The following is a 21,852-nucleotide window of genomic DNA, read 5'->3' as shown; positions in this document are numbered from 1 at the left end:
AATTTTAAGAAGAGCATTCGATGAACAACAAAAGCTCGTCGGTGGTGACACCAAAATCAGGTCCGGTAGGTTTTTCTTCTTCTTTCCCTTCTTTTACTTTTTCTTTCTTAAGTAACAGGGGGTTTGATGAAAACACGCGCTCTCGTTCCGAGACGCGTGTACAAAGAAAAGCTACGCGCGCTCGTGCAGACGTGCGAGTGTCAAATGAAGGTGCACGCGAGTGAGCAGTGTGAGGCCGCGTGTGCTGGTGCCGTGGCGCGAGCACGTATGCTCGTGCCAGGAAACGTTCCTGACAAAAATAAAATTAAAATTCTTGCAGCACCGAAACCGGCTCTGTGCCCTCAGATATTCCATGCTCTCAGTACATCACGATCACCACAGTAGTGTTGTGCTGCTGTCTGTGTTTTACTTCACACCCTCGACGTGCACCGCCTGCAGTTCACCACGGTGACAGCACTGTACTAATGGAGGTGTTGTTCTTTACACCTTAGACATATTTTGCCCATCAGTGAGTTCATGTATTCATATGTGATACTGCAGTGTCCATCCTGTAACCAGTGGAATGGTTTGTTCACCGTGTATGTTTATTGTGGAACTGCTTTGTGTCACTGAAATATATTCTTTGAATCGTGGGGCAAAAAAATGGTAGGCAAGCTAACTGGAGGACGTTCTGGTGCTGGATGGATTGCACCTGTGATCTTTGCAGCGTTGGGGTATTACCACAATAAATCTAGAGCTGCACACCTCTTTATATAACAGAAATTTGGAGACAAACATTTAAGGAGAAATGCTAGCCTAGTGCACTTGTCGTTATGGGCCTGCTGAGTACTATATTAGCAAATAAGTAAAATGTGTGCACTGCTTATTATCTGCAACTTTACACTACAGGTATTGTGACGTTTCATGCCTGCGGCCTGAGTTTTTCCGAGTCTCGGCATGCGCGTGCACACTCAACAACGTTACCATCTACCCGACCTCGCACTTTCCATGCGCGCGGCGCCATAGCGAAACACAAAGGTGCTAGCTCACCTAAGGACTGATGTCACGCATCAACCGCGTATCGCCTACACGTCGGTGTACGTGCCCCGGGCCCAGGGAGTCATGATTTCAGCGGGCAGTTTCATTTTCTTTGTTGTCAGGAATACACTTTTCGCCCAATGACTGTATTTCATACCGAATCATGAGGCATCAGATGTATTTCGGAAAGTAAATGAACCCTGGCATTTCACTTTATTAAGACTTTATTTCACAGTTCTTCATTGACTAATTTTTCCACGAAGAGAACACAGACATTTTTCTTACCTACTTTAACAGGTGTGTTTACAATTACTTCATTTAACCTAACGTGTGACATTATTATGGTTCAACCATTTTACCTGAGACCACATCGACCATTTTTGCCATCACCCGATGATCCGGTGCTACAGTGGCAAGAATGTAAAAAATTAGTTTCAAAATTATCTCTTCACATTTGAAGACTTTGAAGACACAAAGATAGATGTATCTCCTGGTAGGATAAAGAAAACGTACTTAATTCACTTGGACTTTAAGGATTGTGCGTTTGACCAAGTACCCAGAATTTATGTGGGGCCAGTTGGAGAAATTATTTCATGAATGCCATGGCTGCTCTTGATAACTATTGTACAACACCAGTTTGTATGACTATACATTGTTAAAAAACTGCCCATTGAGCACAGGGCAGAATGGAAACTGTTGATGACTACGGGCCTGATGTATATCATGGTGGGAGGCATACTCCATCCCAATGGTGGTGAATTATGCTTACCACCAAGATAATGGTCCACCCAACTGGTTTAGATGCAAGTGGACAATGGGTTTAATCACAGAGGAGACAACTCCTTCTCTGCTGTGATTAAACACTTTCAACAGCCCTGTGGAGTAAGGAACATCAAAGGAAGACCTTTAATTAAGCCCACTTGATTTACATGGGTGGAATCAGAGGTCAGTTTTCACTGCCTGTCATCACCAGGAAAACCCTGACGGTAAAAGGCAATGAAAATACTAAATGCTCCTCTCACCATGGGAGAGCACTCCCATGGTGAGGCGAGCATTGTCTTTTTTATTTTCAAAAAGGAATTCCCGTAAAAAAAGAAACTGTTTTGTGCAGAGCTGAGTCATGTTGATGGAGCCCTGCACCAAACAGCAAAATGCATTGTCAGGAAGCACTGTGATTGCAGTTCCAAGAAATACTTTTAAAATGTCCACCGGTTTATAAATCTGGTGGATGGTCCTGCACCAGAGCGACGGAGGAATTTACTGTCTCGCCCAAGCGGAATACTGGGAGTCCGGCAGAAATTAGATCAGCCCCTATGTCTCTGTTAAAGGGCTAACACCAATTTTCTGATTTTGTAGGAAAGATAAATGCTTGATAGGAGAGGAACAGATTGATTTCGTCATAATCTAACTGCAACAATAAGACTTCGAATACACTGTCAAAATGCAATCGCTGTGGGAGGGAGAGTCACCTAGCCCACAGCAACAAATGCCTGGCGAATATCAGAAGGGTATAAACTGCAGCCTGGAGGGACATTTTACTAAGCGTGCTTAGAGTGCAGAAGTAAATCCAGGTATGTGTTGAATGTGAAAGAGCAGAAAAAAGTGCATCAGAGAGTGAATATGAGGAAAGCGTACATTTTTGTGTTGCTAAGGATACAAGAAAGGAGGTTTTAAATATTAATGATTATGTCAACTTCAGGAGCAGACCATCTTCTGATATGACAAGTGGGATGTCATGATCCAATTTGTTGCTAATTCCAGTTCACCATATTCTACAGAAGCTAAGGATGTCTAGGAGAAGAAAGTTGCTGATGAGCTTTGGAATTTCTTAGAACCTACTGATGTTGATCTGTATAGTTATATAGATGATAATACAATAAGTGGCTTCAGCGTATCGAAGTTTAGGTTTAAAAACAAGCAGGTGAACTCCAAACTTTACATAGCTAAGGCGGGACCATCAGTTTTGGGTTGCCATCACCAGAGGTTTTTGAATATATTGCTGGATCCAAATAGTTCAGAGCAGTACTTGTTATCTACAAAGACAAAGCACTGGAGAAAGTTGTTCAGGGTAGGTTTCTAGGAGTGCTCGCAGAATGTCAAAACGAAAATAATAGTGGAGCACACTAAAAATCAATTACTATGGGTCAAGTTGTTAGACTAGAATTTTGGTATAGCCATAGAGATAATCTAATTAAGTACACAGATATAAATGGAGAAATAACATAAGCAATGTCAGTTATTAAACATCAGGGTGTGAATCATGTTGTTCCTTTTGCTTAATACATTTGTTAAAAAAATACTCTTTACAAATGTTCATATTTTTATAAACAATGATTGAATATTTCAGGCTATTCAGACTTTAATGTTTTCAGCCAATGATCGAAGATTTCAGCTGACACGTGTTTTGTCCCATTACAGGACTGCCTCAAGGCTGATTAAATAATAACATAAAAAGAAAATATTAGACAACAAGTTCCATGTGTCCACTTATTCACAAATTGTTACTAAAAATACACTTTTTTAATTGTTTTTTTTAACTAAAAGCTTAGTACCACCAGTGATGAGGATTTATTAGAACCATTCTCCAAAACACCAAGTGCACCATAATCACCATTTTCAAACCAATGAATGAATATAAGTAATACTCACTCAACTAAACACAAGAATTAGAAAATAGTCCAACAACTTAGTGTCCACTTAAAACACAAATACCGGGTTGGGAAAGGGACACCTTGTGATCTCATAAAACATCTGTTTACTATTTCACCAAAGTGAAGTTCACAAAAGGTATAGGAAGGCTCAAGGGCTTTATGCATAAGATTTTTTTTTTTAAAGATGCAGTACCTACATTACAAAATACATGTCGGTGACATACCCTTGAACGAAAGGAGGAAGTAAAAAAAGAACTGTGAAATTTCTTTTAAGTAAGAATCATTGAAAGTGTGGAATCCTTAGAGTGGGTGGCCCCTTTGCTCATCGCTCGATTGCCCAAGGATATTGCAGGTTATGTGTGGATCTAAGGGACCTCAACAGTAATATCTTGGTTGATCAATTTAATTTGCCAAAAATGTATAACATGTTGGCCAGAATTATGGTTATTAATTGGTTCCCCATACTAGACTTATCAGCAGCATACCAACAGGTCATGTTACATTTTGAGAGCAAAAGTTTAAGCATATTTGTGATGCCTTTTAGATATTTATGTTTCTGCGGCCTGCCTTTTGAGTTAGCCTCTACAGCAACAGTTTTTCAGAGACTGATGTCAAGATTGTTTGGAGAACTGTCTGAGGTCATGTACTGGCAAACTTGATGTACTGGTAATAGGAATGACAAAGCATTCTGCATGAAGTGCTGGACATTCTGGAGATGAGAAAATTGTCTATGAAACTTGACAAGTGCAGGTTTGCTGTGAGAAGGTTTTATCCTGGACATTTGCTGTGTGGGGAGAGCATCAAAGCAGAGCAGAAGGTAGCTGAAGCCATTAAGTTGTCTCCACTCCAGAAATGTGTTTCTGGGGCACACAGAGCTTTATTCATAATTTGTACAGAACTTTTCAAATATAATCTAAGCTCTTTGAAATCTACTTAAGAATCATTCCAAGTATGTGTGGTCACCAGAGTCTCAGGAGGCATTTGAGGGCTTGAAAACATCTATCTAGAATTCTAAACCTCCTCAAGGATTTGATACCAATGCATCTAGTATAATCAACACAGAGATGAGTGGAAGGGATTCAGGGCAGTTTTGTCACAGAAGTACAAAAATAATTTTTGCATACGCTTCATGATCACTTACTCCCTCCGAAGAAAAGTACTCTGTCATTAAGAAGCTCATGTGGGCTGTTTTCATATTACAAGCGATCACAATACACTAACTAAACTCCTAACAACTGGAAGATCAAAGCATCTACCAGAATAACTAGGATGTCAATGCACTTGCAAGATTTTAACTAAAGGTCTGTGCATGCAGTAGGCCTCAACAATACTGTGATTGACTGTCTGGGTTGGAAGCCATAGGCCTTAAAGGAGTGACATATGAATGAAGGGAACAAGAATAGTGTGGATAGAATTTTTGAACAACCTGAGAAAGATCATAAATGTTGGGTCATAAGAGGAAAGGACAGAAGCATCTGCCCAACATGAAAGGGAGACATGACTTTTGGCATGAATGGCCCCAGAATCCTCAAAACCAACTTGCCTAGGAAAAACAAGGTGCATGGCGTTTGCACTGAAAGTGTCTGGAGTTCACTCACATGATGAACTGCTGTGATCGTAATGTGGAAGATGGTCTTTAAAGTCAGGAGACACACCAAGCAGCTCACAGCGAATGCACATGAGAAACATTTACACCAAGGTAAGGTCCATCTGTGGCATCACAAAGTTGCACAAAAGGTCATTTAACAAGGACGGAAAGTCTGGCAAATGTAGAAAGGCCAAAAGAGCAGACAAATAACCTTTAATATTGGCCATTGCATGGTCTTGATGAAAAAAAACATGAAAACAAACAAAAGAAAATTTGATAGCTTGGCTTAGAAAGGGTCAGTCTTGCTGAGAGCACCTGAGCTCACAAATCTGTCCTAGCCTCCGACATAAATGACTTGGTGGAAGGGCGTCTAGCTGTGAGGATGGCATGCAACATTTCTGGGTGCACGTCAAATGCAGTCAACTGTTGCAGCTCAATCTCCATGCATAGAGGATTAGTTTGAGTAGGTTCAGGTGACGAACCCTTTCCTCTTGCTGAGGCACACCATCCTTCCAAAGTGGTAGCCTGATCAAAATATAGCTTTAGGTTCCATTGTAGAGCCTGCATTCGCCACCTTTTATAGTCCACAAGGAGGAAGCCGGAAGCTAAAAAGCCAAGAAGCCATAAAAGCACTCTCATGAGACCCAGGAATGAGCCTGAAATATCAGGATCAAAGACCAAATATAGTAGACTCCGTTCAAAAAGGCAAAAGCCCTGAGCTGTATCATATCCAGGACAGCTCCAATGAAAGAAAGCCTCTGCAAAAGACTCTGATGCAACTTCAGCTGGTTGATCATGAACCCCAACGATGTCAAGAGGTCCACCATCGTATGGACATGCTTTATGCTGACAGTGGTGATTATACCTTCAATAGCCAGTCATCGAGGTAGGTAAAAACTGGTACCCTGCCCTCCAAAGATGGGCAACGAAAACCACCATCACTTTCATGAACACCTGAGGAGTACTGGTGAGGTGCTGAAGGGGAGCACAATAAACTAAAATGCTCCTGACCTACCTTGAATGGCAGGTAATGTATGTTGGACTGCAGGACGTGTTTATGAAAACGTGAGTCCTGCAGGTCCATGGACACCATGCAGTCACTCTGGTCCAGGGCAGATAGGATCTGGGCCAGTGTGAGCATTTTCAATTTGCCCTCCTGCAGGAAGCCATTTAGAGGTCAAGGGTCTAAGATGGGCCAAACAACCCCATCCTTCTGTGACACAAGTAAACTGTGAGAGTAGCAACCTCGCTTCCCATTTCCAAGTCCTGAGCCCTCTCAATGGCCCCTTTGGAAAATAAAACATTCCCCTCTCGCAACAAAATGGACCAGTAGGTGTTCCCCTGAGATTCGCTCTGATGTCAGGATAGAGTTGGCAGAGCAGAAAGAAAGGGTATAGCATAGCCAAGGCGAACAATTTGAGGGACCTATATGTCGGACGTGATTGATTACCATCCTGGGAGAAAATACTAGATCCTGCCTCCCACAGGGTGATTGTGTACAACAAATTGCAAGATAAAGCAGCCAGGTGTCTGTTGCCTCTGGGGAATGGGACTCTCAAGGTTGATGTCCTTGCAGGCCTGCACATTACTTGCCATATCCACGTCCCTCACCTTGAAAGGAATGGTGTGATTGCAGCAGTGGCTGGAGAGACTGATATTGCACATATGCCAGCCCCCTAGAGTTGCCCTGGAATTTCCTAAACTGGTGAGGAATCTATTTGGTGGGGGGGTCAAACAATCAAGGGATTGTGCCATGGCTCTACTTTCTTTGAAACCTTTTAAGGCAGAATTTGCTTTTACACGGAACAGGTGTGAGACATCGAAAGGCATATCCATGAATGAGGCCTATACATTTTCAGAAAATCCTGAGAAGCACATCCACTCATGGTGATGAAGCACCAAACTGTTGCCAATCGCAAATTCCAGACAATTAGTAAGGTCAGCACATATCATGCATTTGGTCACTTCTTGACTATCCTGAAGGGATTGAGCTAATGAGGCTCTAATATCTAATGGAAAAGTTGGCAAGATCTAGATGGCCTTGTCCAGGGGGTACGCATATATCGGTCCAATAAGCAGACTGCACTGATCGATCTCAGCTGTAATGTAGCCGGTGAGAACATTTGCTTTCTAAATGTCTCAATCCTCTTAGACTACCTATCTGGAGAATGTGTGCAGAGTAGTTTGGGGTTCACCTTGCTGGTTGAAGGCAAAGCAACCAGACTCTCTGGAGTAGTATGTTTAGTGAGAAAATTAGGGTCTCCTGGTGCTGGTCTGTGACATCTGGACAGCTTCCTATATACCAGTGGGAAAGAACAGGACTTTGACCAGTTGGCCATAAATGTGTCAACGAGGGCCTCACTGAAATGGAGCAACGACACTGATGTGACTGGCCCATGTTTTAAAATTTCTGTAAGGATGTCGGTCTTAATCTCAAAACAGGGCAACTGTATATCCAGGACCTCAGATGCTCAGAAAATTAACACTGCAAATGATGCCCTCTCTCTTACATTTGCAGTCCAAATAGTGAGTTCAGCCATGTATCAGGGAAAGTAACAAGCCCACTGGCCTCTTGTAAGTCCATGACTGGCTTCTGTTTTCTACAATCGCAGCATGGGTGAAACCTGCATTTTGCTGTGGGGACATTGTTTCCTAGCATACTGAATTTCTGTTTTTGGAGATTTGGAAGCCTAATGAAATTGAGAGCTGGGCTCTGTATCGGTGTCAGAAAGCACTGAGAGGAAGAAAACTGACGTCAGTACGTAGAGGTGGTGCTGATATGCAGCTTCCTCCATCACTTCCAGGGCAGTGTGGAGTCAACACAGAGCTGCACTGTACCACCCAGAGGCACATGGGAGGATTGCTGCCAACAGCTTTCTAGATCCTGTCTGGCACCTGAGGAGTAGGCGAGAAATCTGCAGTTAGAAATGTTCATCAGAATGAGCTGGACAAAATGTTGTGGGCTTTACGCATCACATTGGTGGACGGCACAACACACACACCCTTAGGTGGGATGGAGGGCCGCACTCTCAATTCCAAGGGTTATCTTGAATTGTTAGGCAAGTCCAAGGAGTATTGCTGGAATGCTGAAGAAATGAAGAACAACGTGCAGTGTGCAGTTATGTGTTAGGGATTATTATGAAAGCACACACAGTGAGGGTGATGTGATCGTGGGGCAATGGGTGGGAGTTAAGTTAGGGAGAAAACTAGCCAAGAACACCAGTACGTTTTCTTAACCTAAGAGTAATTCAAGTTTTGAAGAATTTGTTAAGGCTAAATAATGGCAAAGTGTAGCATTTGGGCAGAGTGGTGGTGGCAAGGCGCTTGCATGCTCAAATGTATAGAGCAGCTCGCAGTGAGCTAAAGTTTGATTGGCTAGAGGATGTTAACTTTGCAGGATGTGAAGATGGAGCAGAAAAGAAGGGTGGTAAAAGAGGAGCATTTGAAGAAAGCTTTGGGTGGTATAATCAAGGTGAAGAAATAGAATGTCAAGTGCATAGTGATGTAGTCTCTGAATGTCCCGAGAGGAACATCAAACCACCAGTAAGGTTACAGGATGATATTTGTATGTAGTTTTGTATTAGTTAATTAATTCTTGTGTTGAGTTTGTTCAGGTTTCTAGTTGTGTGTTACTTTTGAAAAAGGGAGGGTGTAGAATGTCCTCCCTGTATCCTGGTATATTCTACTGTGCACTTATCCTGGAACTGCAGGTGTGTAATGTCCTCACTGTATCCTGTGCACTGGAATGCGCTACTTTGTGTTTATGAAGGAAGCGCTTTATCTCATTGGAATGTATACTTTGAATAGCGGGGCAGTTGATGCTAGATAAGCTAACTGCAGGATGTGATGATGCTATTAGGACCATATCCAATCCTTTCAGTGTTGGGGTATTTGTGCAATAAATCAATTTGAAGTTCTCAACTTGAGTACTCTTAGCATTAGGAGATGCATGATCTCAGGCTCAGCATTTGTTGGGGGACAGATGGGAAAAAGCTGTGGGTCAGAGGCTTGCGGACATGTATTTTTATTGCCTTTCACAGTACCCCCCCCCCACACACACTATATTGCATGCTTTATACTGCATGACAAAAATACTGCACTTACTACATCGATCTAACCACTACCTCACAAGGTTGGTTTAGTGTGGCTAAATGTGAACTTAAGATAGTAAATGTATAGGCAATGTAGTGGCAGTGGTATTTATGTAGGTCAATATATAGTGTCATACACCCCCAGGGACATATAAATAATTTACGGATAGAAAGTTGCTTTCAGTATGTAGACATCGAATGCCAAGATTTAAGAGTTTGTAGAAGGAAAAGGTTATTGTAAGGTTCTAAACGCAGGGAGGTTGCCCGTGATCGGCCGAATGCCATGGAGCGGCTGCTTCTTGCTAGCTCAAGAAAGCATTTGTTATCACTGGTGACCTATTTGAATGTGGAGGGATCAGCTGTTTGGGTCATGAAAGGTTGTAGGGGGACAATAGTGCATTCTATAGTACCATGAGGTGGTGAACAGACCGCAAGTGAGTCTCTGGTTATTGCTTTTGAAAGCACAAGAGTGTGCTTTTTCCAGAGGACCACGGATGCTGGGTGGGCTTGGCCTTGGTGTTAATTGCAAGCAAAGTGTGGGTTGGGGGCGGGAGCAGGGTTGGCGGGGGAGGATGTGGAGAAGGCAGTGAATGAATGGTCAGTCTAGTTGCTATGGCCCAGTAGCCAACAGAACAGTGTTTCTTTGTGTTCGCTAGTGTTAAGTCAATTAGCTATTGTGGTGTTACTACCGAGCTGCTTTGGGTGCTGTCTCCATACCTCAGACATGCTCTTTCTTCAGACCACTATGGTGTTTGTTAGTTTGTTGAAGCTGGAATTGCTGGATCCTTTATACACTGGTCGTATGCAATGTCTTATTGCCTTTCAAGCTATTCCAAGACTCTGTTCCTCAAAGCAGGGTTACGACACCCTTAACATAGACTGTCTCCCAACACTGAGAATATAATTAGGGGTACTAGATAGCTACATTATCTTTCACCTGGTAAAGCTCCGTGTTTATATTTTTTTATTATTGTCTTTTCATGTACTTACCTCGGGGGTGAGATGCAATGTATTCTTTGCTGAGTGATATCTTCCCAATAACGTCATCATGCCTGGAGAGAGAAAGAAGTGGAAGACATTAGCACTGAGGAAGAAGCACACACAACCACTGAATAATGGAGTGTGAGCAACCATCATGTAATGCTGATGGTGTTGCAAACCACCGGAAAGCACAATATCCCAGACTGTAACCAACTTAAGCAGCATTGACCTAAAAACGAAAGTTAAACACCTATCTTCACAACATGACAGTCATCTTTCTCGCAACATCACCCAATCTGCCATAAAATGTTATTGTAAGTGGCCTAGCATATAAAACCGCCGACTTTTAAATGCGAACCAGGTTCCTGTCTCAGCCTCAGCCCAAGGTCCTCTGATTCTCAGAAAATTTCTTGACCTTCATGTACCAAAAAATGTGTAATGTAATCCGCAAGGTAACTATAACTCGCGATCAAGTCATGCACAGTTATCTGATCAATAATATTACTTCAGATGTTAAAGTGACATTATCAATGATGTTATTAAAGATGTCATGAGTGCTGTAATTTGTGCGGTAATTAGAAGTGCATGGTGAGATCGCGAGTTATAGTTACCTTAGGGCGCAAGCTACAGTTACTGGAAATAACTAACTTTAAAAGGTAAATTTCTACGGTTTTGTACATTAAATATGTGAGCCTTACTATAATGTCCTTTAACCTTTGGTTTTTTAATAGAATTTCTTTGTTTTTTTATTCTGTTTCCTAATTATAAAGTTCTTGAAACCTTTGGTTTTTGTCAGTGAATGTCTATGGTTTTTTTTTACGTAAAGTAATTTTAACTACTATATGTTAATCCAACCACCGCCATGCACAGCTTTCACGGAGCAGCAGGAGTTGGCCACAGGGCCTGCAGTCAATCGCTATATACACCCAACTCCACGCACGGCCAAAGGGGTTGACCACAGGACCTGTCTCTCTGGGAGTGAGAAAAGGTGTGAGAGGGTGTCTCTGGGTGTGAGAGTGAGTTTGACAGTGTCTTCCTGGGTGTGAGAGTAGGTGTGAGAGGGTCTATGTGTGAGTGTGTGTGTGTGTGAGAGTGTTTCTGTGTGTGGGTGTGTAAGTGTTTCTGTGGGCCTGTGAGCGGGTGTGTGAGAGTGTGAGTGGGTCTCAATGTGGGTGCGTGAGTGAGTGGGTCTGTGAGGAGGGGTGTGAGTCTGTGAGTGGGTGCATGAGTTTCTGAGTGGGTCCGTGAGTGAGTGCCTGATTCTCTGAGTGGGTCTGTGAGTGGGTCTCTAAGTGGGTGCGTGAGTCTCTGAGTGGGTGAGGGGGTGGGTGCATGAGTGTCTAAGAGTGTCTGTGAGTGGGTGCATGAATGTCTGAGTAGGTCTGTGAGTGGGTGCGTGAGTCTCTCAGCGGGTCTGTGATTTGGTGCATGAGTGTATGAGTGCATATGTGAGTGAGTACATACGTTTCTGGTTTCTGAGTGTGTTTTTGAGTGAGTGCATGCATCTGTGAGTGGGTGCGTGAGCCTAAGTGCGTCTGTGAGTGGGTGAATGAATGTCTTAGAGGGTCTGTGAGTTGGTGCGTGAATGTCTCAGTGGATCTGTGAGTGGGTGCATGAGTATCTAAGGAGGTCTGTGAGTGGGTGCGTGAGTCTCTGAGTGGGTCTGTGAGTTGGTGCATGACTGTCTGAGTGCATCTGTGAGTTGCAGTGTGTCTGTCTGTGTGGGTGTGTCAGTAGCTATCTGAGTGACTCTGCCACAAAGGAACCTCACCTGCCCTTTTATCCAAAAAGAGTCCACAGATTTGCACAAAATATCTACCCAAGTGGAGTTCTTTATGCCTACCCGGGTAAATGTCCAGTATGTATTGTACACTACAGTTGTGTAATTGAGGACAAGGAAATGTCACCAGTGAACTTGTGAGCATTTTGGCAACATGATTGTTCCTGTTGTGTCTTTCTCTAGAAGTATGTGATTACATGAATCCTCCTATTCAGAGGCAAACAAGACTACAAAGAAGTAAGTCTCCACCAAATCAGGGTCCTTCCTCTTATCTATATGATGTAAGTGCTTCTTCGTTTTGTGGAGATGTCCTCATAGGCCTCGGCATCCAGAATGCGCCACCAAAATCAGCAGGAAAGCTGTCCATCATCCTGGCAAAAGGATGGGAAGACATATGCATACTACTAAGGTAGGCTGTGCGAGGCCAAGCAGGTGCAGCTTCCAGGTGATTTGCACATTTGCATACTTGTAGCAATTTAAAGGGAGAACCATGGACTCTAGGGGAGGGGGGCTGCATGGCCCCCCTCCGCAGGTTGATTTTGGCCCCAGGGCCCGCATCCATCCGGTGCCTAGTCATAAACAAAGGAGGAGGGGGGGCCATGTGGTCCCCCTCCCCAGCCCATTTTTGGCCTGGGGGACCCCATCCCCCAGTGCTCTGCCTTCATTCATATGGGAGGAGGGCCACACAGCCCCACTTCCTGGGCCGATTTCCCCAGGGCCCGGCCATGTCTCCTGCTTGCAACACAGGGCATCCAGTGTGCAATGGACCGGTGGAGGAGCCTTAAGACCCCTGCGGTTCTATCTAGCTCCTCGCTTTCTGCAGGACAGTGCATTGCACTTGCACACAGGAAGTTGCTAAACATGCACCTCCCTGTGAGCAAGAGCAATAGTTTCATCTCTTTCCCTGCCTGCAAGTCTGCAGCTTCCAGCGTGTGACAGCTCTCACCCCCTGGAAGCGTAGTGTTTACTCTGACTTGGCAGGAGCTGCCAAAGCTCTGCCAAGCCAGAAAAAACATGTCCCAGGGATGGACAACCCAGGACACAGCAGGAGTCAGCCCTGGGGAGTGGCGGTCCGCAGGGCCATTATTGGCTCCCTTAGGGGGGCCACCTGCCCCCCCTCCAACATTTAACTTAGCACCAAGAAGGTGGAGGTCCCCCAGGGCCAGGGGCCTGCAATGGAACTCCATCTTATTTTATTTCAGCCCCAGGGAGGTGGCAGTCCCCAGGGCTGTGGGGGGGCATGCGCCCCCCCCCTTATTTTTAATTAATTGCCCTAGGGAGGTCGCGGTCCCCCGGGTTGTGGGGGAGGCTGTACTAGCCTCTACCATTAAACGTAAAGGTTTTGCCCTGGGGAGATGGTAGTTCCTGGGGCGCGGGGAGCCGCAAGGCCCACCCGCATATTTTTTTTTTAGCATCACCCCGGGGACGTGGTGGTTCCAAAGGCTAATGTAAGTCCTAGAAGGTGGGGCCTGTGCGCACCCTCCTTTTTTAACACCCCAATGCCCTAGAACCTTGCCCACCCAGACAAAATAAAAGAAAATGGTAGAAGACCAGCCTTTTAAAAAAAATGCTTTTTAGCCCTGGCGGGGTCCCTTCAGGACCCCTGCACCAAGGCTAGCCATTCAGGTTGTCCCTACCCTGGCCTCTTTTAAAAAAATCTTTATTGGGGGGACTCAGCTGATGCAGAGTCCCAACATTGCTGCCAACACTTCCTTGTTGAAGTGTTGGCAGCCAATCAGATATCAGGGAGGGGACAGTTGGATCCACAGAGGATCCATGTCCCTAGATATCTATATTTTTTAAACTGTGATATCTCCAAAACAACTGAATGGATTTACCTCAAATCACAATAAAAACAATATGCACAACAGGATCTAGTTTGCTGCCAAATTTGGTGTAATTCCGTTGAGCGATTTGGGCCGAAGGTGTGTCTAAAGACCCGATGGGGAAAACACACTTTGAGACCCCCCTTTTTTCTTAGCTCCTGCTTGATGGATCACCCCAAAACTTTCAAGACAGCAGCTGAACTGACTATAAGTTTTGAAACGTTTATGAAGCGGCCGCAAAGTTGTTGGCAAAAAAAAAATGCTCTTCCTATGGAAACTAGGAGGGTCATTCTGACCCTGGCGGGCGGCGGGAGCCGCCCGCCTGGCGGGAACCGCCAAATGGCCGCTCCGCGGTCAGAAGACCGCGGATGCCATTCTGGCTTTCCCGCTGGGCCGGCGGGCGACCGCCAAAAGAGCGCCCGCCAGCCCAGCGGGAAAGGCCCTGCAACAAGGAAGCCGGCTCCGAATGGAGCCGGCGGAGTTGCAGGGGTGCGACGGGTGCAGTTGCACCCGTCGCGATTTTCACTGTCTGCAAAGCAGACAGTGAAAATCTTTATGGGGCCCTGTTAGGGGGCCCCTGCACTGCCCATGCCACTGGCATGGGCAGTGCAGGGGCCCCCAGGGGCCCCACGACACCCGTTTCCACCATCCTGTTTCTGGCGGTGAAAACCGCCAGAAACAGGCTGGCGGGAAGGGGGTCGGAATCCCCATGGCGGCGCTGCAAGCAGCGCTGCCATGGAGGATTCCCCCAGCCGGGGGAAATCCGGCAGCAAACCGACGGATCCGGCTGGGCGACCGCGGCTTCACAGCCGCGGTCGGAATACAAAATGAAGCACCGCCAGCCTGTTGGCAGTGCTTCAGCCGGCCTCCACCCTGGCGGTCATAGACCGCCAGGGTCAGAATGAGGCCCTAGGTCCTAACTATAACTAGCTAGTAATATATTACCTACTGGCAGTCCCCACTAGCTAGGTATCGTTAGGACCTAGCTTCTATATAAAAAGCATTTTTTTTACTTGCCAATATCTTTGGTGCCCCGCTTGACAATTCTTTACTAACCTTTCCAAAATAATTTGCCACTCCTGTCAGCTGCTACCTGGAAAGTTTCAGGGTGATCTGTCAGGGAGAGGGGGTGGGTCAAGAAAAAGGGGGGGTTCCACAAACACATTTTCCACATTCATTATTCCATAGGGATTTTGAACAGTGATAGTGCAAAAACTACTGGACGGAATTACACCAAATTTGGCATGAAGGCATGTCCTGGTCCAGAAAAAGTGATTTTTGTTAGGTGTAATTCTATTCAGTAGTTTTAGAGAAACTAAAGAAAATCTAAATTTGTATATCTAGGGAAGAGAAGGATTTGCGACCCCTCCTGATCTCATGCAGAGACCTGATTTACTGATAACACTTCAACAACAGAAGTCGTTGAAGTGTTGTTAGCCATCTTGGGACTTGGCTGAAGCCGAGTCCAAAAACAAAAGTAAAAAAATTTAAAAAAGGGGCCAGGGAATGACCAACCTGACCCCTTAGCTCTGGTGGTGGGGTTTCAAAGGGACTTCGTCAGGGCTAAAAAGCATTTTTTTATTTATTTTACAGAGTTGCAGTGGCTCTGTGGAATTTGTTTAAAAATAGAAGCGCAGGTTCTGGCGCTTGTTACTATAATGCTCCTGGGTGAGCCAAGTCCTGGCCGCTCTTGTATAAAAAAGGGGGGAGCTTCTGGCCCCCTCCCTCTGCCCTGGGCGCCACCACCTCCCCGCGGCTCATGATTCATATGCAGGGGGCCGCATGCCCCTCGCAGCCCTAGGATCACCACCTCCCTAGGGCAAATCTTAAAAATGCGGGGTGCTCGTGCCACCCTCACTGCCCCGGAGACCGCCTCCCCGGGCAATAAATACTTAATTCGGAGGCGTGTGGCCCCCGTGCCCCAGGGCCACCTCCCAGGAGCTACACTGAAGTTTGCGCGGGGAGGCCACGTGCCCCCGCACCCTGTAGATCACCACCCTCTGGGGCTGCACTGTATTTTGAGCAGGGGGGCATGTGCCCCTGCTGCCCTGAGGATTGCCACCTCCCCGTGCCCCGTCCCTCCTGCCCTGGAGACCACCACCTCCCAGGTGATAAATGCATTTAATGCGAGGGGGCCACCACCCTCTGGGACAAATATTTTAAAAAAGAAAGGGGGTCCCTTTGGAACCCCAAGCCCCAGGGATTACCACCTCCCTGATGTTGTGTGCACAGCTGGAGCGGGGCATGCAGCCCTCTTCTTGGAACCACTCATGGCGCTGGAGACCGCCACTCCCTCAGGGCCAGCTCCTGCTGTGTCTCGGGTGCCCACCCCTGGGACATAGCTGTTTGTTGTGGCTTGGCTGCAGCTACAGAGGTTTTGACAGCAGGCCCTGTAAAGCAGGTCCCGCTGTAAAAATCCGAAGCATTCATCTCTGTTCCCTGCACTTGTACTGGGAACAGAGATGAAATGCTTCAGCAAGCAGGGAGCTGCTGTTAAAGCAGCTCTGTGCTTACAGAAGCAATGGCACTGCGAGGGATGCTTTAAGGCTTCCTCCAGAGTGCCTTGAAGCCTGTAAGTTTTTTTTTTTTTTAAATAATTAAATAAAGAAATAAGTATATAGGGACCAGGGGGAAGCCCTTGAGGACTCACTCACAGTCCCAGATAGCCCATAAAGGGCAAAAACAAAGAGATAAACATAGCTCAGTGAGAAAGTCGCAGACCTTTACACTGAGCTTTGGGAGGGTTCGAGTCTACCTTGATTCATTTCCTTTTTTTCCTAATAAAAATAAATTATTATAGTTTTTTTTTAAAATAACAAATATATTTTTTTAATTTTAAATCGAACACAAATATCTCATTCTAAGTATATATGAGATATTGAAGCCTAAAAAAAAGATTTCCCTCTCACTTCTCCCCCTCTTTCTGCCTCTCTTTCATTCAATTTATCCCACTCACAGTCACAGGCCCACTCAGACACTTACGCACCCACTTAAGACACTCATGCACCCACTCACAAACCCATTCAGACACCCTCATGCACCCACTCACAGACCCACGCACACACTGATGCACCCACTAAAACACTGATGTACGTACTCTCACACACAGAGAGACAATCTGACAACCACTCTCACCCCTAGATACACCCTCTCACTCCTATTCTCATACCCATACAAGCCGCGGCCAACTCCTGCCGTGCAAAGCCAAAGGGCTGTGCACAGCATGGCTTTGGGTGGATTGGGGGTGTTGGCCGCAGGGTAGTCCTTGCGAGCAGCCTCTCCTGTACACGGGTGAAGACTGTGCATTATATAAGGTTAGGTGCTTATTGGGGGTTAGCCTCAGGGCCTGGCCTGAGGCCAGACCCTGTGGCCAACTACTGCAACGCACGGCCGAATTACTATACGTTCATCCAACAACATACATTAAAAAAACAGATTTTCACTACGCCCCTATGGATACATACTAACATACTACAAGCTGGGAGTGATCCCCCTTTGCAGCGTTGCTACACCCTAAGGTGTATACCATTCTGCTCAGTAGTTTAGTTGAATGTTTGGTTTTGGGGATTCACTGGGAACTATGCTAACCGGTGTGGATGGGGTGGCGTACGAGTTATTTGGCGTTTGTTTGATAACAGAAGCTACCATTTACTCGGCTTAATCGCATATGTAACCTACACACACTGACTATGCCACAAACTCATGGAACCCAATCCTTTCTTCTATTTGTGCATGACATGGAACATTAGGGGCCTTAACAACACCAGGAAATGGAAGCAAGTCTTCCCCTGTCTCCACATACATGATATAAAGCTGTTTTTTTTAAAGAGACATGCCTATTGCCTTGTACTGATTGTTCTTACGCTTTGCATTGGGGCAGCAATTGATACTTTGCATATTACAGTACATATTTGAGCGGAGTGTGCACACTACTCTGTAAAAGTGTCCCCTTCGTCTGTTGTGACACTATCTCTGATCTGGATAGTATATGGAGAGCTGGCTGGTACAACCATACTACTAGTTTACATATATGCACCCAATGTTGATGCAACAGACTTTTTTTTTTTTTAGCAATCTCTTTGCTTAGGTTGACCACTCTACAGCTGAACATATTCTCCTTGGTGGAGATTTCAACATTACACGTGACTCTGCTTTTGATTACACTGCCTCCGCTTGCATTACCAAGCCACTCTTTACAAGATCTCACAGAACTCCTAGAAACTCGTCACCTGGCTGATGTTCACACATAACAGACCACACTTTCTATTGAGCTCCACATGATGTCTGGGCCCGCATAGACCATTGGTGCCTAACCCTGCCAGTACTTCTCTGTCTCACCGACATTACTCATTACCCACGCACTTTATCTGATCATTCCCCAGTGGTAGCCAAGCCGTGTATACACTGCCAAACCCCACTGTTTCGGTCTTGGCGTTTTCCGGTGAGTGCCTTACATGACAAAGTATTACGCACTGAAGTTTGTGACTCTATTACTGAATATTTTACACTGAACACTGGATCTGTTAAAACCTATTTGACACTTAAAGCGTACATAAGGAGGGTCTGCAATGCCAAAGATGCGGGAGTTCCTCCCATGATCCGGAATGATTTGGCCAAGGTTGAGGGGTGACTTAAAGATCTGGACACCCAGAACGTGCTCCCTTTGGGTTGGGTGTCTTTACATTCCCATTCAGCGCTACTTCAGGAGTTTTGGGATTTAGCCACCCGTGAAGTAGCGTGCCAAGGAAAATATGCCAGGGCACGCAGATGCGGAGAGGAAGAACGACCAGGGCGAACCCTTGCCCGTCTCCTTCGCCCACAATATCAGGCAACCTATATAACTAACCTGCACCATGATGAGGGCACATTGCTCACAGATAATACCGCCATTGTCTCTGCGTTTACTGCATAGTGTTATAATCTTTACACGTCATGCACTATCATGCCAGAGACAGCACTGGTGGATTATCTCTCTGATGTCGCGATGGTTTGGCTTGAAAGGAACCAACAGCAATTTTTAGCCTTGCCCATAACTTGCGAGGAGATATCCCAAGCTATTAATGCTCAAAGCGTCTCAAAGTCCCCTGGCTTAGATGGCTTCACATGGGCCTTTTATAAGACTTACAGAGAAATTCGGACTGTTAGAGGTGTTTGCAGAATCACTGGAATGGGGTGTTATTCCTCCAATCTTCGGGAAGCTGTCATCACTTTATTACTGTGGCCGGGCACATCCCCACATCTCTGTGCATCGTATAGGCCCTTGTCATTGTTAAATCATGACAACAAAATCTTGGTTAAGGTTGTCGCAATGCGCTTTGCTCTCCTAATGAATAGACTCATCTCCGCCATGCAATCGGGATTTCTCCCCCATGGTTGCACCCCACCGTTCAACTGCGATAAATGCACGCTCATTTATCCTGAAGTCCCAATCCGTGCATACTGGGAAGAGATTCACACTGAGTTGTCACATATGGTGGGCAAAACACTTACCCTTGACCCACTACTGGTCCTACTAGGGCATGGGTACTCGCAAAAATTTTCTCAGGGGCCAAAAAGTTTGGTCTGTGATGTGTCTGGGGGCCGCATTGATGCCAGGGCAGTGGCGGTTGGGTGGAGTGTTTAGGGGGATTGGTGGCAAGGGAGGTGTAGGGGAAGCAAAGGATATACATTTAGTGGCTGAAATAAACAATAGGAAACCAGAAAACCTGGAATTAATCCCGGCTTACCTACTTTTCCAAATTGTGTGATCCTAGACAATTGTTTAATCTCACTTTCCCTCCTTTTTCTGCATTATCACATTTAAGAGGACCTCGAAATACATGATTCATGGTGTGCGCTGCACAAAACCTGCTTCTATGTTTGATTTATTCAACTATAATTTTGTTCATGTATGATAGGAACCCAGGCCATCCATAAAGTGCACATACCAAGTGACTTACCTCTTTAATTTACTATTGGTGGTGTAAGGGGAAGAATGAATGTTTCCAAATTTATGTTTGAAAGCTATCACTTTTAAATGAATACATCTCAATGCACTGATAAATTAAATTGTACTAAGGCGAAAATGTTCTGCATGTTAACTAAATACACTTTTTTTAATTTTGAAGAGACTGTCTTAGTTTTACACTTATGCTGTAAGATGTCTTTAAAAATGAAGGCGTTTCTAAAGTTAAGTGCAGGAGTCCCTAGTTATTTCCTTTCTTTAACACCAATTAAGTTTGAAATAAATGATTGTGTGTCTATTTAATATTTTTATTGTTAGTGTGGTGGAGTAAAACAGCTGCCCAGTGCTCCGGTTGCCCAAGGGGCCGCATGTAAAGGTCAGAGGGGCCGCATGAGGCCCGCGGGCCGTACTTTGTGTATCCAGGTACTAGGGTATGTTAAACCTCTCCCTTTAGGCATAAGGCGCTTCACCGCACTGGCGTTGCTTTTGGCTAAACATCAGCTAGCCCTCTACTGGGGCAGCTGCACGCTCCCCACAAGGCAGTCTGGCTGCGGAATATGTCGTACTGCGATGTCACCAACGAAATATACGCACTCCTGAAACTGCCATCTTTGCAACCCAAAGATATACGGCAGCCGCCCAGGAGCTATCTTTTGATGTTAGATCCCCAGTGTCAAAAAGAGAATAAAGTGAAAGTTAAAAAAACATTCTATAAATGTCTTTCACCTAACCAGGAGTCCAACCTTCCAATAACATCAAGATCAACCTTTATGACCAAGACAAGAAAATTAGCTATCCATCACTCTAAATCTTCCATATCCTAACATTGAAAGGAAACTTTAGGTTCAAGGACAGGTAATGTGATAATATTGAAAGGAGAATTTAGGACCACCTGGATGCACATTTGCAGACCTTGTCGCTACCCTGATAAACAATCCAACCTCTTCACTCTCTTTAGTAATCTCAACTACCACCTGGATGACTCCACTGACCCCAACACTCCCACCTCTCGGAGAATTTTACAAATCTTGTCCCAGTGAGTAGAAGGCCTCACTCATGCCACCACACACATACTGAACCCCTTCTTCACCAGTTTCAAGGAAATTACAATGGACAAGACAACACCCATCACCTGGTCCGACCACGCCCTCGTCCATTTCAACACACCCATCCCTCACCACTGCGGATTTGCCATTGCCAAACCTTCACAAAGGGATTGGATCAATGTCTCTGAACAATTCTGGGTCTCAGAGCTCTTACACCACTGACCACAATACCTCAACAATGACCTCCTCAGATCCATCTCCAACTTCAATACCTTAATCACTTCCTGCTCAAACACCATGGACCCACTTAAGACCAACATGGCAACCAGACTACTAGCTAGCTCAAACTCACCAAGCACCACTGCAAGCAGATAGTACGCAAATAGGGACAAAGCCAAGATGACCCCAACAAAAGCAATCACAGATCAGCCATCCGGTGATACCAATCACAAGTCAGTGCTACCAAATGCTCTGCCCTCCCCCAGTGCTCCAAAAGCAGCACCAACAGTGCCAAAGAAATCTTCGGCCTTGTGAAAGATTTGACCGCTTCTGCAGCAAGCTCCACCAGCAACACTCCCTCACAAGACCTCTTACCCCAGATGTCCCTTTTATTCAGCAACAAGATCTCCAACATCTACAACAACTTTGAGCCCAAACGGACCCCTCCTCCCTCACAGCTGACCTAGTTGTCACTACCAATGTCCAGTGGACCACCCTGATTACCTGGCCCACCATCACCATTCAAGAAATGGCAGCGACCATCCACACTATGCACTCCGGAGCACCACACAGCCAGAATCCTGGACACCTGGAAGCATGCCATAGTTCCCCCTCTCATAAAGAAACCTTCAGCAAACCCTAAAATAATAGCAAGCTACCGGCCCATTTCCCTGCTACCCTTTTGGGTAAAAGTCATGGAGAAAACCCT

At 45.4% G+C, this 21,852-nt stretch overlaps 1 protein-coding gene across 2 annotated transcripts in view; it reads right to left on the bottom strand.

Annotated features, from left to right (window-relative positions):
• The window catches only part of RASAL1 (RAS protein activator like 1), a 658,663-nt gene that overhangs the window by 428,919 nt on the left and 207,892 nt on the right, over nt 1–21,852 (bottom strand). For both annotated transcript variants that reach the window (XM_069214557.1, XM_069214558.1), the window contains exon 4: nt 10,338–10,399. In XM_069214557.1, the coding sequence (XP_069070658.1) occupies nt 10,338–10,399 (62 nt within the window). The remainder of the gene's footprint in view (nt 1–10,337; nt 10,400–21,852) is intronic.

This window comes from Pleurodeles waltl, chromosome 11, assembly GCF_031143425.1.
Source record: "Pleurodeles waltl isolate 20211129_DDA chromosome 11, aPleWal1.hap1.20221129, whole genome shotgun sequence".
Taxonomy (NCBI): domain Eukaryota; kingdom Metazoa; phylum Chordata; class Amphibia; order Caudata; family Salamandridae; genus Pleurodeles; species Pleurodeles waltl.
The sequence above is the reverse complement of the archived record's forward strand: the minus strand, read 5'-3'. Positions and strand labels throughout refer to the sequence as shown.